The sequence below is a fragment of the Patagioenas fasciata genome, chromosome 20 (genome assembly GCF_037038585.1).
Source record: "Patagioenas fasciata isolate bPatFas1 chromosome 20, bPatFas1.hap1, whole genome shotgun sequence".
NCBI lineage: Eukaryota > Metazoa > Chordata > Aves > Columbiformes > Columbidae > Patagioenas > Patagioenas fasciata.
The window spans coordinates 8,593,678-8,612,413 of record NC_092539.1 but is presented as its reverse complement, the minus strand read 5'-3'; the positions used below and the strand labels follow the sequence as shown (position 1 = coordinate 8,612,413).

The following is an 18,736-nucleotide window of genomic DNA, read 5'->3' as shown; positions in this document are numbered from 1 at the left end:
TGCTTTGTTTGCTAGCTGGTTCCTTTATTACCCTGGCAGAGCCATGAGCAATGTCATCCCAGGCTCAGCTAATGAACAAACATCAGATACTGTCAATCAGGCTTGAAAATTCACTTTTAAAAATAACTATTTGAAATGTGTGTCCCGAATTGCAATGCTTTCCAGGGGAGCTGGTCCCATATGGAGAAACGCTGGCATGAGCAGCAGCTGGTCCAGCTTCATGGAGTTCTGGTGCAAGTGGGATGGGCGATGAGCATGAGAACTGCGGCTGCCCTGGTGTGGCACATCGTGGGGACAGTCCCCATTGCACTCAGCAAGATCTGTGCCTTTTGCAGGAGGATGTCTGAGCCCTGCTAAATGGGATTAAACATAATCCTCCCCCCAGTTTTGCAGGTCGTCTTTATTCCGTGGCCTTTTCTTAAGCGATGCGCTTGGCCTCTCGTTCCCCCGCCAGTAAGGAAATGTTTGCAAGCGCTTCATTTCTTTTAAATTGACCCCAGTTCCCGGTAGCAAGGGCTGGAATTAGCCCCAGGGTCTCCGGTGGGAAGCGTTTTTGGCTGTCATGGAGAGTGATGTGCGTGGGTTTTGAATACCATTAATTAATTAGAGTTTTGCAGCCCCTTTTCCATGCTGGAGCAGCAACTCCCTTCATTAGCAAAGAGATAAATGTCACCTCCAGCCAGCACAGAGACCCAGAAACCTGCCCAGCTCCTTGCTGGAGAGCACGTTCTCAGCTGGGACCAGATTTACAGTGCCATCATGTATTATTCATCTAAAATAATACATATTCTAACTCTGTAATTGTTCAGGGCAAGGCAGAGTCGTTTTAAGGATATCTCCAACCCATAAATCCTAACGTTCAAAGCATTAACAAACTCTGTGTGTGTGTATGCGTTTGGGGGTACACAAGTAGCTGTTCCTCTTAGAGAGCAGGGGATGCACCCAAAATTCCGTGTTTTGCAAACAAGCTATGCAGCATTTCACTGCAGCAAAGCTACTCAAGTGTTCAGTATCTCTCTCTGCTTTCAACAGGAGAAATAAGTGATTTGTACATGTTACACTGACTCTGGTCTAAATATATCTGCTGAAAAAAAAAGTGAGAGCTTACAGTTTGAGAGCATCTTGTTGGATCTGCGAACAGGAAACTTGCTTTAAATGATGGGTATGCCCAAATTACAATTAGTAACTAACTGGTTACTAAAGCTGCAGATTTCCTCGTTTGCCAGTGGGATTATGTCTGATTAGGGGAGTGGAGGAAGGGAAAAGAAATTAATCTTCCAAAACTCACTAGCATTTAATAATAAAAAAAAGCATCTATTAAAGTCAGTGGGATGTGGGACTTTTTAAAGCATGTGTGTGTAAATTCTTGTTAGTCTTATTATAATAATTGATGTTAAAGAAAAAAGAAGGTATTGTTTGTTTAAAAGCCACCTTCTTTGCCATCATGAATTCTTTGTATCCCTACTTGTGTTACACTTACCACTGGGTTTAAATTACAGCCTGGAGAGCCCTTTTTTTACAAGTGAGCAAATAAGATATAGCTCGTGTTTGCTATCTACCTGTTTCTATGGAAACCAAATTTTAGTGCCAAGCAAGCTGCCTGGATTCAGCACCGCTCGGCTCCGGCTGCAAACCGGCCTGAGAACGGCAATAAAACCCATCCGAGGTCAGGGGGGCTCGTGTCAGGCTCACCCCATTACCTGGAGAAGTCAAATTGAGGGGGATACGGCTTGTCGGTGCGATGCCGAGCTTGTCGGTGCGATGCCGAGCTTGTCGGTGCGATGCCGAGCTTGTCGGATCTCCTAAAGGCTGATAATCAGATTAATTTTTTGCTGAAATGAAGATCTCTCCCCTGCCCAGAGGAGAGGAGGAGATGCTTTGGGCTGTGATGTGCGCAGAGGGAATCCTGATGCTCCTGATGTGCGTGGGATGGAGAGCTGGGGAGGCTGCACCCAGGGATTGTCCGTGATGCTGTAATGAGCCCGGGGTTGGATCCTGGAGGAGATGAATGAGGCTCAAGCGGTGCTTGTCTTGGGGTTCCCGTTCAAGTGCAGCTTTAGAAGAGCAGAGCAAGCCAAAAAGACTTGCCTTTTGTACTGAAAAAATTATTAAAGCGTAATTATGTTCTTAGACCTGGATAATGAAACATCTTTCTCTGTGGGCCTTAGGGCCAAAATAGATGCATTTTTAATGTTATTTTTAACAGTGCAGTTTCTTTACAAGTCGCAGCTCCTGTTCTCTTCGTATTCAAAGCGGAAGAAGCTGAGCAATATGACCATCATTATTAAAATCTCCAGCCTAATTTTGCCGTGTTTGGGATTAGATAATGTAAGATGTCTAAAGGTCTGCCTTGAGACAAGGGAGTTGATGGAAGCCATGAGATGGTTAAAAGCAGATGGTCTGTCTGGTCATCTTTCTCTGGTATCAATGATCATGTCACATTGGCATTTAATGTTTTAATGAATACTGGAGTGGACGTTAATGTTGGCTGCTTTGGTGGCTGGACATCCCATGGCACTGGCAGTGGTTATGGTCTTTCAAAGCCCATTAGATTATTTCTGTAATCCTTTAGATTATTACTTTTATTGCTTCCCAGGCATTTGTCCTCTCCCTTCCTTACTGTGCTGGGATTTGTGTGATGGTTGGAGCAGTCTTAAGCTTCTGCCCGTGCCGTGTTCAAGAAGTCAGGGTTATCTGCTGTGGAAAGGGGCAGCACGGAGAAAGCTTGACGGGTGAATAAGCATTGTATCAACTTAAGACACCTTGACATGTATTTGCACACCAAGATCCTGACGATAAGGAGGATTAATAATATGGTACAATGATAAATTTGGAGCAGACCCAAGGTTTGGTGGGAAGGACTGTGGCCCTGGGAAGAACCATCGCTGGCAGCTCTTTGGTGATGGAGGGAGCATCATCGCCGCTGCTCGGGGGAAGATGCTGCTTTGATGCTCCTTGCTGGGACGGGGCAATTCCTGCCCTCAGCTGGGAGGGGAAGGTTGTAAAAAGATATGTAAGGTTTTTCTGCAAACTGGTATATCTGGAGACTTCTTCCAGGTGTTGTGCCCTCCATCTGATGTGCCAGCTGCTAGAGGTGCACATGGAACAGAGAAAATGTTGTGCTGGCTCTGGACTCTCACCTTTCATCCCTTTTTTTTGGCATTTGGCTTTTTTGCTTGTATCGTCTGTGTGTCTATTCCTTGTTTTAGCTAAAACCACCCGAATGATTGATGTGCCCACCCTGGCCCCCCGTGACCAGTTCAGATCTTGGTGCTCACTGGGTGGGTTATTGAACGAGGCAGAAACCAAATCCTGGATGTGGAGGTTTTCCCTTGTTTCTGCCTCAGGCTCTTCTATAATCTTAATAGAAAAAAAATCTTCCTTCACCATCCACCTATTCTTTATTGGAGCCGCTAAACAGTCATCTTCAGTGATTTTCTAATAAAAGGATGGCTGTTAAATGGAGCCTCAGAGAGCTGAGCTGCTTTACAGGGAGCTGTTTGAACTTGTTTCCATGCCAGCTTTTTAATACAGTTTAATATAGTTCTGATCCTTTTTCTGCATAGTTTTTCCTATCAAAGCTTATCTTCTCCGCTGTTATCCTACCATCACACAGTTTTACATCAGGCTTGGGGAGGAGAATGACAATGGAACAATGGAGAGATCCATATTTATATTCACAGCGCTGGGGTCTCCGGGATTGTTTGGGAGATGCTCTTGGAAAAAGTGATGGGATGTCTGCTTGCTTTGTGAGATTCCTGCTGGTACCCACGCGGGATCTACTGGGGTGAACTGGGATGAGCCGGGCTCGAACGCGCTCACAATTGTGCCTTTAGATATGAAGAAAGAGCGTAAGATGCCGCAAGCTGGGATAACACTTTTAAAGGAGGGATTCCGATAGAAATAGCTTGGATAGACGATTAATAGGAGTCTTAATAAATGCTGAGTTGTTATGGGATACAGCCCATCAGCTTTTATCCGTGGCTTCACAGATATCAGTGCCGCCACCTGCTACTGCGCTTGCGAACATTTTTTACTGATAGCGCTCGTGCCTGTAGCAGAATAAAGCACTTTGTGAAAAATACATTAGTGGGGCCTTTGTTAGCAGAGCGTTGCCTCGGTATTCCCCGCTGCGATCACTGGGTTTTCCCTCGGTGGTGCAGCGATAGCCGTTTTCTACTTCTCTTCATTTCTGGGCAAGGAGGAAAGCACTCGTGTGAGATCATAGCAAGTGATGGGGTACATGGCTCAGGTGGCAAATTTACCCGTGTTGCACTGATTTGACATTCTGGAAGATGGGTTTTTTTTTGCTATTTGAGCCTATTTGTTCACTTTTCTGTCTTCTCGCTGGACACAGTTATTCGTCATCTCATTTGGTGTCGGGTACCAGGCAGCCTAATGAAGATCCCTTGATAAGTAATGCAGAGGAGCTGTCGAGGGGCTGTGTTGGGGTGGGTTTCTTGGTAGGCAGGGAGGGACAGCCCGGGAGCATCCTTGGAGTAGGTGATAAACTGATTGCCCCTTTTGAGCTCTGCTGAGTGATGTAAAGAAAAAAAGCCCTGATCCCGGATCAGCTAAATGATGGAGAACCCTGTTCATAGCTCCTGTGCTCCTGGCTCATAAGAGCTGTGTTTCATTGCACTCACCGGCCTGGAAAACAAGTCTCATCGATAGTGGCTACACGCTGTCACGTGTGAGGTTCCTCCAAGGTGTTTGAGATGGACCACTGAGTCTGGACACTGCTGATGGGAGGAGAAACTCAGCTTGTTTGACCTTCAGGGTGTTCGAGAAGGAGAGCGTAGGTCCCCGTTCAGTTTATAGGCTGACACACATGACCCTGGCCTTGAGGGGAAGTTTAGATGGGATATTGCGAACAATTTCTTCCTGTAAAGGGCTGTTGGACATTGGAACAGGCTGCCCAGGGCAGTGGTGGAGTCACCATCCCTGGAGGGGTTGAACAGATGGAGATGAGGTTCTCAGGGAAGGGTTAATGGTTGGACTTGATGGTCTTTGAGGGTCTCTTCCAACCAAAATGATTCTGTGATTCTCTGACCCTGTGGGGTGGGTTTTCCTTGGGGGCGTCTCTGAGGGCAGCATTGGATGGATGGGCTCCTGCACCATGGTCCTGCCATGATGAACACAGAGGTTTGGTGCTGGAGCAGCTCAGGCACAGGCAGCTGCTCATCCTGCCCGTGTCCAGCTGCTGCCCTCGCTTTCCCACATCCGCGATCAGGGCTCTTTGCTGGCCGGTGGTACCGCTTAAAACCTCATTTACAGCCAGCGAGGGAGAGAATTTGCTCAGTTTAATGTTTGCTTTGCGAATGTAATTTCAGAGCGGGGAATGCTTGCATAAATATACATATATTGTCTAACCGTCTCTTTTCCTTTTAGTCACTCAAACATGTGATTTTATTCCTCCAGCTGTAAAGCCAAGCGTGCGAATGTTAAATTGTTAAATAAGTCAAACATAATTATTCAAGTACCCGGCATAATGTGTTTCAGAAGCGCAGAATCTGAAATCCAACACAATGCGCGCGGGTAAACGCTTTTGTGGAGATTGTACTCCTAAGGGGAATGTCATTTTGACAAGAATATATTTCCCCTCTTTCCTCTTGTCGTGTCTCGGTGCTTTGGTGGAAGTCTCATCCAAGTACAGTTCATTTTGATGCGGAATTATTCAGACCTTTCAGATCCATCCCCGTGGACCGCTTTGCTCCGCAGGCTGATGAAACGATACCGGTGCAGCTCAACGCAGAGGACCTGCCATTAAATGAAAGGTTTTCTTTTGCAAGGGTTAGTCTGAGCTGGTTATCTTTTGGTAGTGCTATCAGATACTGTTTTCTGCAGTCCAGGCACATCATCTACATCTGGCCAAAATATGTTGTGGAAAAAATGCTATCTGTTGTGAACAAAAAACATCCTTTACAGCAAATGAGGAAGAAGTCATTAAAACTCAATTTTCAGGGACATTTTTGGGGCCTTTTTGTCCAAAAATGGAAAATACTTTGAACGTTTGTGGATTCAAAGGAAACATTACCTTTGGTTTTCTATTGGACAAAACCAAAATGCTTATCAGTATCTCTCACAGCAGAAAACTTTTTATTCTTTTCGCTGTCCCACTCCTGGATTTTGAGGTTTACACCAGGCTGAGCTTTTCCTCTGGGAATTCCAGCATTTGCTGCCATTAAGCACGTTGGGTTATTTGCAGTATGAATTTTCACAGTCCGTGGCTTCTGGCTGCTGTCTCAGCCCCACATGAGGGTCTCACCCTGACCTGGGCCTTTTTGGGTTTCTTGCTCCATAAATGGCTGCGTCCACTGGTAACCTCAGTCACTTTGCTCGTTGGCTGCGGTGAAGTCAATAAGACTCCAACCTCCAAGTTAAACGTGCTCTTGCTGGTCTTACTGCCGGTAAGAAAACATCAAGAGAGCCAACTAAGAACAAATATTAGTTTCCTGTTCCCTTCCCTTGCTGCGAGTAAATACTTGTCAGACGTTTCCATGAGCTTCACAGGACAGAAACCAGCTTCATGTATTTTATTGCAAACTATTCTGGACAGGAGCTCCAGGGAGAAGGTTTTGGTAAACCTCTGTTACTGGCTGCTCAGCCCTAACGTGGCAGCAGTTATTAATGTTCCTCAGCTGGTTGCTCTGATCTCACCTTCAGATTTGCATGAGTGGCCTTTGGGATGCAGTTTTAGGTGTTGGCTTTTATTTATAATGCTGTCCTTCTGGGACCAGTAATTCCTGTTCCTCTTTTGCTGTTAGTGAACCTGTTAGTGAATTCGTGGTGTGGCTGCTGGGGACCCTCCGCTCCCTCTTGCACGGGGCGTTATCGAGGGTGTGCATCCATCTGCTGCAAAACCGATGACCTTTATCAACGACGTGCGTTCAAAACCCGAGTCCTTAATCCCGGCTGTGGTCTGGGTTGAACTGAGACTGTGTTAACACAGAGATTGAGCCTTATTTTTCTCCTCCCCCTGCAACCCAAGGCTGACCACAGTGCTGTCCAGCTGCTCTTTGTCTCCAAAGTCTGATTAAAGGGCTGGAAGAAAGAACATGTGGTGGTTAGAGCTGTGTTTCCCTCTCCCAGGACGAATGTGTGATTATGCTTGTGTATTTTTGGCGTTTCTTTCCCGTTCCGGGGCTGGACTTTGCTCTTTGAAGCCCATGCAATTTTTAACGTTGCCTGTTGAAATTCCTCGAAGCTTCTGGTTTCTGTGCATTCCACGCTCGCTCAATCTGTTCCTATTAATTTTTAAAGGCTCACATTTTAGCAGTAGATAAACAGCTGGTGACACTTTCGGAGTCGTGCTGTATAATCCGAGGAGCTGATGTAGCTCCCAGCCCCGAGCTGGGGAGAGCCGGAGATTCACCATGTTATGATGGGATCTTCAGGATCTTGTTCCCTTGGGGAGCAAATAATCTCTGCACGATATTTCCCACCCATCACCAGTGGAGCTGAGGCTTGGCAGCCCCCAGTTTGCTTTTCCTGCTGGTTTAAGCCATCCTGATACTCCGCAAAGCTGAGCTCATGGTGGAGGATCCAGCTGGGGAATCTGCCTGAGCATCCTTGACAAAGCTGTTTACATTCCTCAAATCGCTGACTGAAAACATCATGCCTGATTCTTTTTTTCCTTATTTTCTTGGAGGCAGCCAAGATCTAATCTATGATTTTTTAAATTAATTTAATTTTCAGCTGTATGGATTGGTTAGGTCTGAAGGGACCCTTAGATCATCTTGTCTCACCCTCAGTATAGCAGTGACCGTGGAAATCCATCCAGCTCCCCTTCCGCCCTGTAATTTGTGAGCTACGACCCGCTAAGCGAGCCAATATTTTGGATATCTTTCACTGCGGATCTTTTATAGGCCAGTTTGCAGTATGCTGTGTGATGCATGTTTCAGTCACCCACACAGCAGTAAATGTGCTGTCTGCAGAGGCAGAGCAAGGGCTAAATTTAACATACGCAGTCAAATCAAAGCACTTTATGGGTATATTTATCTACTGTTACAGTATTCGAGGAAGGGAGGTGCTTTCTGACTATCAGAGTCTCTGGAAAGCTGCCTTGTGGTTCCTTCCCCGTAAGCTCCAGGTTCCTGCCTTTTTGCAGGTGTAAATAGATTAATTGACATAATGGAATTAAGCCGTGGAAGAAATGCAGCTGCGTCAGAGGTTTTTATCCGACAGCACGGCCGTGTGTGGTGCCAGGGATGCACCGGGCAATGCTGGAGAGCCCAGCGTGGGAACTGGTCTGCCCGGGGTGGGAGGGTGTTCCCACCAGCAAGTTGTGTTGGAAAACCTCTGCTGATGCTTCTGGTTAATTATGGTTTGGGGGAAGTCGGTATTTGCTATTTTGAGAACCATCCTTTGGGTAACAAATCAGAGGGGAACCGAGGGTTGTTTCTGCTGTCAGAATGTTATTGGTGGAAAGCCCTTTGTTAATTCTAAAGTAACTTCTGTTTCCGTAATGTGTTTCAGCAGCAGCTTTTCAGGAGCAAAGCAGAATATATACAAAAATAAAAAAAGCATCGTTTTATCTCATTCTGGGGAGGGCAGGAGTAGCATCCCCACTGCCCCCGGCCGCCTTGGCTTTCCTACTGCATTGCACAATCTAAAGAGGCTTCATTTGTATGAACCATCTTGGCCGAGTGTCCTTTCCCAAGTCAGCCTCTTTCTTCTGAGATGGCTCCTGCAGTTCCTGGGAAGGTGGGGCAGGAATGAACTAAAATCGGGAGCACGTCCCTCGCTCTGATGCTCGATGCTGGCTCGCCGTTCCATTTTTTTACTGCTGTGTTATTTTCCTTTAGCAGCTGGAATAAAGACGGAGGAAATAAGCCAAGGAGAATTTCAAACCCTCTCTCTTCAGTAGGTAAATTACCATTGTGCGAGTGGATTGGTTTCATATGGATGCCTCCAGTTTCTCTTGCACAGGCAGAATGTTCCTAAACCTCTCATTTTGTGCTCCATATGTTTTGCTTTGACAGCCCAGCTTCATTTCAGAGCAGAGCAGAAATGAGAACTTAAAGGTATATGAAAACCTGTAATATTTTGTGCTTACATCCAAGGCCTTGATCAAAAGGGATTAGACTTAATACTGACTTAAGCCAGTTTCTCGGAAGCGGGTTTGCCGATCTGTGTTTTGCATCTGACTGCTTGTTTTTTCCATCTGTTTCAACAAATCCAATCAATACTGGGGGAGGGGGGGATGCTTTTGCAGGAGCCTCTCCTTGTAGTGTGTTGTGCAAAGCCACCGTCCCTCCCCAGAGCTTTTGCAATCCCCTTGGCTGCATGTCGCTTGAGTACGTAAAAGCAAAGCTAATTAAGGGGATGAGATGATGGTGCGTTTGCCTACATTGCAGCTTTTTAATTTAGAGGCCAAAGCAAAACTTCAAGTCTGGGAACAGCTCGGTTGACACGCTCTTAGAGCCACGTTCCTGTACCACCGTGAATTAATATGTGCTGCTTGTTTTCCATGCTCTGCCTGTGTTGCAATAATGCAGTCAGGGTGCAAATAGTCCCTATGGGAACTGCCACATCTGACGGACTTTTCCCCCCCAGGAAGGCTTGGGTGGCTCTTTTTGAGACACAAGATGAGAGATTTTGCTTAGGTGCACGACTTTGGGCATCATGAGCTAAGGGCTGAGTTCGGAGATGGTCCCTGAGCCCTTAAGCACGAGGAAGGGATGAGGTTGTAGAGCAGGTGCCCTGCAGATTGGGGAGGAAACTAAACTAAAACTGCCTGAATTCCAACATTGAGCAGGAGGAGCCTGTTTCTGGTCAAAATTCAGCCTGTCCTGGTGTTCTCCATGGTGTAAGACAAACAGCTCTGTGCCTGGAGCTGCTTTTTGTAGGGTGTTGGTTTGGCCATCCTATCATTTCTGACACTTGCATCAGTGCTCCATGATCAGGAATCAGCTGCCGGATCCTTTCCCTTGAATTTTCCTGATAATTTTATCTGTGCATAGTAAAGATGTGGTAATTATAACCACCCTGCTTAGCACCAGGTAGGCTCCGAGGCCTGTGCGTAAGACAGGGATGCTTTTCTAACATCTCCAAAGTCTGTAGAGATACAGAGCAGCAGGGCCAGGCTTTGAACATCTGGAAACACAAAAGCACCATGAATGCTGCTATCAGCCGGTGACATTTCTCTTTCTCTTGCATGGAAATGATTCTGCTGGTGTTTTCTTCCCCGTGCTCAAATACCTTGGCACAATGTCTCTTTGTGGTGGCTCAGTCCCACGTGACGGCACAAAGCAGTCCCGGTTAGCCAAGGCTTTACAGACCGCCTGTGTAAATCTATTTACCAGCGTTTTAAGCTAATTAGTGTTTGAGGGTTTTTTTTCCCCCCTTTCCTCCTCTGTTCTTGCACCTCTTTTAGCACAAGGGGCCACGTGCCCAGCGGGTGTGAGCCAGCACAGCTTGGTTGGCTTTCAGCAGAGACTCTGCCAGTTTGCACGAGCGGAGGTCGGGGTTGTCAGCGCCCACGTCCTCCTACGTGCTTCACGGCTTCCCACGCTTGAGCTAATTCCTTCAGAATTCTCCTACCTGATTGTCACTTCTCCCCAAAGGCGGGAGCAGGAGGAAAAGGCGTCTGTTTGGCAGCAGATCCCTTGCAAAGTGCCGTAAAGCTGCAGCACAGGCTGGGCGGTGGATGGCGGCTTTGCAGAGCAGAAGGGTGTTCTGTGGCCTCTGAGCCTTCTTGTGGAAAAAGCAGGAAGATTTTATAAAGGAGGAGCGAGCGAACTGGGGGAAACTACTTTCAAAACGGTGGCTGCGCAAATTGGCACTGGAACCCTGAGGTTGAGTTCCCTGGTCTTGCTTTTAGGCACAATGTTTTTTAGAAGTATTAGTGCATTTCTTCTCAGTACTTAATGGGGCGTCAAATACAATGCAGGATGGTACGGCCATGCTTTCTGAGTGTCGTTTGCCATGTACCAAAACTGGGCATTGTTGCTACATTTCGTTTGGGCATCTGGTTATTGTTCGGTGATAAGCGTTCCAGGAATGCTGCGGGAGCATCATCTGCTGTCCCAAGGTCACCGCGCACCGCTCGTATCCACGGGGCCGTCCCGGAGTCTGAGATGGATCAGTGCGAGTTTGTGCCTGTTGGGAATATCAATGAGGTTGCACGTCAACTTGCGTACAAGAATCAAAGGGCAGATGTTTCTCTGTGTAGACAACAGCCCCATCAATGAGGATGTGTGTGGGGGACTGTGCAGCAAACCTGTTCCCTGCCATGCGGGATGCTGGTTGAGGTTTAGGGCAAAGAGGGGTGTCCTGGCCCCCTGTACACCTGGCCAGCCACTCCTTTTTCACTCAGCAGGTGGACAAACACGAGCTGAGTGGCCACAGTGGGAGAAAATACAGGGTTCTCCAGCACCACAAACTGGAGGTAACTGGAGCAAGTCCTCCTTGCTCTCATGGCTGCTTTTTTATTTTAGCGGCCTCATCCCTGGGACTCTTCGCATCAGTGTTTTTGCTGTTGGATCCTATTATCCAACTTTGAAATGTTCCTGATTTGCTTAGAAGCAAATATTAGTTTGTTCTAGGAATGCACGACCTTGCTGGGGCTCGACATGGGTGGAACCCCTGAATGCAGAATACTGGGTCGTCCTCGTATGCAAAGCGTTCTCCAGCCCAGCTGGGTTGATTTACTTCTACAAATAAGGAGAGAGTTTATTTGAGGGTTTTCTAGATGCACCAGAGATACCATCAGCAGTAAACAATGCTGGAGGAAATAGAAGAGGCGTAAGCATAATGATTTATTTTTGCTTTGCTTGAGTTTATTTTAAAACCTATAATTGCTAAAAGAAGGTGTTGGTAGTAAGGAAGAAGAGTGGTGGATTTCTTATGGTGGTGGTTTTGTTTGTTTTTCCCTCAAATCCTATTTCTTTACTCAAGCAGGTTTCTTGCAAAGTGACCAGTGAGTGTGAGGAACTGAGTTTGAGACTTGATTTTTGATTTTTTTAAAAATTTTCCTTCTTTTTTTCCCCCCAAAATGTAGGACTTGGTACCTTTTTAAATCAGAGTCCCCATGAAACCCAAAGATCTGAGCTTATGAAATAATGAGTGTAAATCCGAAGGTAACTGATCTATTTTTGTTATTCTGTTTGCCTTGGGAAACAAAACGTTTGCATTTCCAGGCTGCCATCAAAGAAAGGGGAGGTATAAATAACAACGAGCTGTAATTCCACTCAGTGTCATATCTGTATTAGTTGTATTAACATGTCCTTGTGTTGCAGAAGCAATGAAAAGCCTCGGATGAGATCAGGGGCCCCTTGTGCCAGCTGTGTGGGTTCTGCCTGGCCTCATACAAACCGATAGCCGGGAGTGGCAGGAAATATTACAGGGTTTCTCTGCAAATAAGAAGCTGTTTTACAGGGAAAATGAGACCCAGTTTAGCAAACACTTAAGGACTGACTCACTTTTGAGAACGTTGTTTAATCCCGTTGAAACTGAGAGGATTGCTTATCCTTAAACGCGTGGCTGGGCGCAGGAGCTGGGGTTGCACTTGGCTTGGCTTGCCCTTGGCTACTGCCTTGGTTGTTGTTGGAAAAATACTCCCCGATATTGAGGCAGGTACTGTTCGGGCTTGTTTGTGGAGGTGCCAAGCTTTATGGAGGGTATTTGTACCCAATCCCTCGAAGTGGGTCACTTTGCTTACGTACCTGAGCATCGATTTGGGAGCCCAAGCGCAGGCAAGCGAGTCTGTGTGTGCGGCCTCGCTGCTGGATCCCCGGCTTTGATGTGCCAGGATGTTCAGAGCGCTCGGGGTTTTTCATGAAAGAACAAAGCAGAACTTGTTGGCGTAAAGAACAGTGCGCTTTTCTCTTAAATTTCCCTGGAAGTCAAGCCCTGCGGTCTAACTGTCTGATTCATAAACTGATTTTTTTTACTTTATGAGTCTAAGAATAGACTGCAGGAGAGACTCATTCAATCAGTCTGGGGCTTCCCTTGGACTGTTTTAAACCCGGGGGTGCCAGCGGGCTCTCCAGCCCCCACACCCATCGAGGTTTGATGTTTGCAGGTACCACTCGCCGGCAGCGATGCTCTGGAGCCTTCCTGGATGCTAATGAGCTCAGACCCACCTCCTCTCCCAAACTGGGGAGAGTTTTAGAGGCGGGAGACTGCGGCACAGAGAGATTTAATAACATGCCTGAAGTCGTTGCTGGCAATTTTGGGAGTAAGACCTGCTTCTTTGACTCCCGGTTATGTTTTAACCTTCTTTTTTCCCGTTGCGGCTCATGTCATTTCTAAAGACAAACTCAACCTTAGTTAAAAATGGAGGTTGTAATGGCAGCGTGCACTTTGTGAGGGGCTTGGTTCGCTTGGAGCTTGCGGGCAGAGCTGCGTCCTCCTTCCAATGGGGCTCAGCCCCTTTGGGTTTCTCTGTAAAGTCTTGTACCTGGGCAGGAACAACCCCAGGTTCCAGTATAAGTTGGGGAATGACCTATTAGAGAGCAGCGTAGGGGAAAGGGACCTGGGGGTCCTGGGGACAGCAGGGTGACCATGAGCCAGCACTGGGCTCTTGTGGCCAGGAAGCCAATGGTACCTGGGGTGGGTTAGAAGGGGGTGGTCAGTAGGTCAGAGAGGTTCTCCTGCCCCTCTGCTCTGCCCTGGGGAGACCACACCTGGAATCTTGTGTCCAGTTGTGGCCCCTCAGTTCCAGAAGGACAGGGAACTGCTGGAGAGAGTCCAGCGCAGGGCAACAAAGATGCTGAAGGGAGTGGAGCATCTGCCGAGTGAGGAAAGGCTGAGGGAGCTGGGGCTCTGGAGCTGGAGGAGACTGAGGGGTGACCTCATTCATGGGGATCAATATGGAAGGGTGAGTGTCAGGAGGATGGAGCCAGGCTCTTCTCGGTGACAACCAGTGATAGGACAAGGGGTAATGGGTTCAAACTGGAACACAAGAGGTTCCACTTAAATTTGGGAAGAAACTTGTTCCCGGTGAGAACCAGGCTGCCCAGGGAGGTTGTGGAGTCTCCTTCTCTGCAGACATTCAAACCCGCCTGGACACCTTCCTGTGGAACCTCAGCTGGGTGTTCCTGCTCCATGGGGGGATTGCACTGGATGAGCTTTTCAGGTCCCTTCCAACCCTCGACATTCTGGGATTCTGTGTGATTCTCTGGACCAAGTTTGCTCAGGGAATCGTGACATTTCCAGAAGCCACATCTTTGCGTGACGCTCCTCAAAACCAGAGCAAACGAGAGACCGTCCAGAGGCAGAGGTGTGTGAGGGACTGGGAGAGCCAGGCTTGTTTAACACCTCCCCAAAACGGAGGTTGGGTTACAGGAAAATGCGGGACTCGGCTGCACTTAGACTGAATTTCTGCTTGGGAAGGTTTACAGTTTCTCTTCTAGTTGCACAGTAATTATGGTCTGTGATCAGTGGCTCCAGGGCATCCCTGTAAAGCCAGGCGTGCCAGGGCTGGTGGGCTGGTAGCTGGCCAGGTGGCCTCAAGAGAGGGAGGAATAGGCCAAAATAGGCTCATGACAGCAGCAGCAAAAATAATCCTTTGTCTAATTAAAAAAATTCTTTATTTGCATATTCTGCTTAGAATGAAATGTCAGGGGCAACATCTTTGAAAGAGAAGAAAAGCAAAGCTTTGGCAATGCGTTTTTTTTGCTAGAAGGCGTAGCGTGAGGGCAATAAAGTATCCGAGGTGCGAGGAAATTCCCTCTTGCTCTGGAGCTCCTTTCTGCATTGAACTCCCATTAGTGACATTTTATACCAGGGAGAAACTTGGCCAAGTTTTGACATTCATTGAGTCTCGTTGGCCTCGTTGAATAATTCAGCATCTTTGTTCTCTGTGTGGAAGGCAACTGCTAAATGCCAAACCATGGCAGCTCCTTTGTTGTCCCACCGGCTTTGGGTCCACACGTGGGGCACCAGTGGCCGACAGCTGGGCTGGAATTCGTGAAAGTAGTAAAAGAAAAGAAAAAACAGAGGGATGGAGGTGGCAAAAGTGTGGAGGAGAAGACAGGAGGGGTTCTACTGCAGTGGTGTTGGGGTTTGTGTGCCATGGACAGCAGGGTTGGCTCAAGAAGTCCTTTATCTGTGTCCTGGACACAGGCATCTCTATTCATCCCAGTAGATGGGAAACCAGTCCAAAAATAATAGGTTTGTTTTTGCAATCTCACTTTGAAACGATGGATATGAGCAGGAGTAAAACATGTTTTATATCTATAAGGGACTAAAACCATTCTTTGTTTGTCTTCGTTGAAAATTCTGCATAGCAATTAAAACGCCCATCAAAAATGGGAGTTTTCAGAAAACGCTGGTGGCTTTGCTGTTCCCGGTTGCGATGATGAAAATATTTCATTGTTGAATCACTTCTGGCTGTTTTCTGCCAGAAAAGGGCGATGGTCTGCGCTCACCTCTGACAAACTGATGATGCATCTTGATTGAAATGCGAGAAGGCAAAACCGTTCAGTCTTGGCAAGTTCACCTTGATAAGATCATTTTGTGTGGGGAGAGGCGAAGGGAGTTACAAACCTTTTGTAATAAAATACAAAGTAAGAGGGGTTTTTCAATGCTTTTCAGTGCTGAATAAAACCTGTCGGAGCGGGTCTGGATGTATCGTATGAATGGCGGGATGGAGTTTCCTCAGATGATGATGCTGAATGGGGATTTTTATAACCGAGGGTTAAACGTCTTATATTCCCAGTGGTAAAACCAAAAGTGATATTTGCACTGATAGTGTCTTCTAACCCCTGATGGTGATGTGCTGTGGCACTGGTGGGGGGACTGGAGCACATTCATGTTGATGAGTGCTCAGGTCCAAATACAAGGCTGCAGCTCCTTGAGTTCCCACCAACCCTTCCTCTGTCTTCTATAAGCACACCAGTGTCTTTTTCTCTTGTTTCTAGGTGATCTCTGCAGTATCCAGACTCTCCTTCCACAGCATTGCTCAAACCAAAGGAATTAGGTAAGATTCTTTCAATATGATGCTTTAAATAATATTTCTCTCTCTCCCTATCCGCATTCCTGGTATTTAATCACATCAGACACTTTAGCCTTATTGTTCCTGCCTTAACTGCACCAATACTGCTGGAGGGAAACAGCTTTTCATATGTACAAACAAACTTGGAGCCTAAAGGTGAATCTGACACATCCCACCGGCACTGGGGGAGATTCAGGGGGCGAAGGTTTGAGGAGTAAAGATGTGCTGTAAGTTAAGGAATATTTATTATTAAGGATAGCACTGAGCCTGCAGTGATTAATATTTTAACAGACACAAACATCGAAGGCGTTTGGAGGCAGGGAATAGTGGGGAGCCCACGTGCATGAGCTGCAGAGCCTTTGCAAGGGCTGGGTTTAAGTTTCGGGGCATCACTGGAGGAGGCTGCGATGTGTCCGCCCTGGCAAAACGCTTCCCTGGGCAGGAAGGTCCTGGTGTCCTTTGAAGGATGAACGACCAATAGCTGGAAGCCAGGAGCAGGGAAGCTTTGCTATTCTTGTGGATATGTGGCTTTTTGTCATTTATTTTACAACCGGCATTTACAGGTCTCACTAAAACCCCGTATCTTGGAAGCCTTTGGCACCGTAATTACACAACAATAGCACAAAGCTTAGTGGGTCTTTGCTTGTAACTCTGTTTTCCTGCGTATTAACCTTGTTCCTCCTCCCATTGCCAGCTCTGCAAGAAAATTCTGCTGCTCCCATTAGCTGGAAAATAACCCCCCCGGGGTGTCCCCTGCCATCACCACTGTCCCCTGCCATCAGAGAGCCCTCTTTCTCCATCGCTGGACAGTTTTTTCTTTTTAATTAGGTGATTTCTTGCTACACCATCACAAAAGCCTCAATGGCAGTAACTGCTCTCAGGTGAATTAATTTGATCTGTGGGAACCAGCAGCAGCTCTGGCTCCCCAAAGGGATCGGACCATTCCCGTTGGCCGCTGCTGCCCCTCGGCCCACTGGGGTCCCTGCCCTCCCCTCTGTGAAGATGCTGCCATTGAAATAAATGGGAAAAGTCTTGTTGGCTTAGGCATGGTGCTCAAAAACATGGTAAATACAGTGTAATTAGGATGGGACACAGATTATGTGGTTTTCAACTCCATAGCATGAGTGTGGCTCTGCTCCAGGCCCTATTTTGGGGTCTAAGAATCAGGATTGCGCAAATTAGGAATGAAGTAAATCCCTAAGCCTATTACTTGTCCTTAAATAAGTTTCATGGCATGTGGGGTAGAAAAATAAAAATCAATCTTGCGTGCTATTCAGTGAAAAAATAAAATAGTCTTTCTCCCTAAGAATTTTTGGATACATGAACCTTGCCAGAGAAGCCCTGTTTCACAGCGTAAATCAGATAGCTATCGGATAGCTATGTTGAGATGACAGTTTTTCTCCCAAGGAACAAACTACAAGCAGCAAAACATGGCAAAAAAGGATCTTGAATGCGATGTTTTGTTTGCAGCACGCTGCTAAGGCTGGGCTTAATCTACTGCAGCTGTAGCTACAGCCTGTGCCGTGTCTTTGCTCCCCTGTCCTAGTCCCGGTTGCAGAAAGCGGTGTCCCCCTCCAGCATGGGGCATCGCTGATTTATCTCCTAGCAGACCATGGTGTCTAATGGCTGCAAAAATAGATTTCTCTCTTGCTGTGCAAACAGCACAGATGATGTCTCCCCGCTAATTAAAGAAGCGTGTAGTTGCAAGTACCGCCACTGCTGCACTGGGTTATTTTTTGGGTGGTGTCCTGTGCGTAATAAGCCTCTCGATGATAAGAGGCGTATTGGTACCTCCTAGGAAAAGGCCCGTTTTCTCTCTTTAGTTTAAGGCGTTCAGAGGAAAGATGCTTTTGTGGGTAAAGAGCTGAAGGGAGAGCGGGTGCGTGAAACGAGGTTCAGATCTTGGCTCTGCCCCAGGTGCTGTACACGGTCCTGAGCAAATCCCTTGGTTTAGTACGTCTGATTTTCCCATTTCAGAGACAGGGAGGTGAGAAACACCCTTGTTCACCTGGCTGGTTGGAGACAGCCCCATGCGCTGGTGTGGGCACCCCTGGCAGCGCTGCCTTTTGATTCAATTTGGGAGTGTAAGTTGTGTCATAAATACCCTCTTCCTGGGGCTTTCATCCGTGTGTTATTTTACAGGCCCTCTATGTGGGCACAAAGAAAAGATCCTCATTGTGTAGCATTGCCCATCAGCAAAGTAGAGTAGGTCTTATTTTTTAAAAAATTGTTATTAATTAAGTTTCTTCAAGACTTTCCTGCTGCGGCCCTGGCTGTTCTGCATTGCCCATGGTACATCCCAATGTCCTCTGGTCTCCAAGCATCATCCACCTCATGCAAGTGGCTTCAGTGGCCGCAAGTGAGCTGTGAGGAGACGGCACGTGTTTTTTCATCTCCCCGAGACACATGTTTTTCCTGGAAGCAGAGTTTTGCAAGCAAAGCAGGAGGTTAAGGAATATTGGCTCATGCTGCCTGCATGCATTTTTAATGTGTGCACAGTGAAACCATCTGAAAACGGGAAGGAGTTAGCGTGTTCAAAGGGCTTTTACTGAGGCCCTTAATCTAAGTAAATCCTTTATATATGAAGTGAACCTCTCAGTGACTTGCTTCAGAAGGCACTGCAGTTGATAAAATAGATTTAAAACCACTTGCAAATGGGGAGGAGGGTTGAATCCTGTTTGTCAAGAGGAGGTTTTCTCCTGCGGGAGCAGCAGTGGTGCTTTGGCTGGGCGGTGGGAGGAAGGAGAAGGGGATGGGGATGGTTGTGTTTTCAAGGCAGGACCCCCTGGGCTC

The 18,736-nt window shown here is 47.1% G+C and overlaps 1 protein-coding gene across 8 annotated transcripts in view; it reads left to right on the top strand.

The window, feature by feature from the left end:
* VAV2 (vav guanine nucleotide exchange factor 2) overlaps positions 1–18,736 on the top strand; it is a 116,118-nt gene that overhangs the window by 56,467 nt on the left and 40,915 nt on the right. For all 8 annotated transcript variants that reach the window (XM_071817536.1, XM_065853643.2, XM_065853641.2 and 5 more), the window contains exon 3: positions 15,870–15,928. In XM_071817536.1, the coding sequence (XP_071673637.1) occupies positions 15,870–15,928 (59 nt within the window). The remainder of the gene's footprint in view (positions 1–15,869; positions 15,929–18,736) is intronic.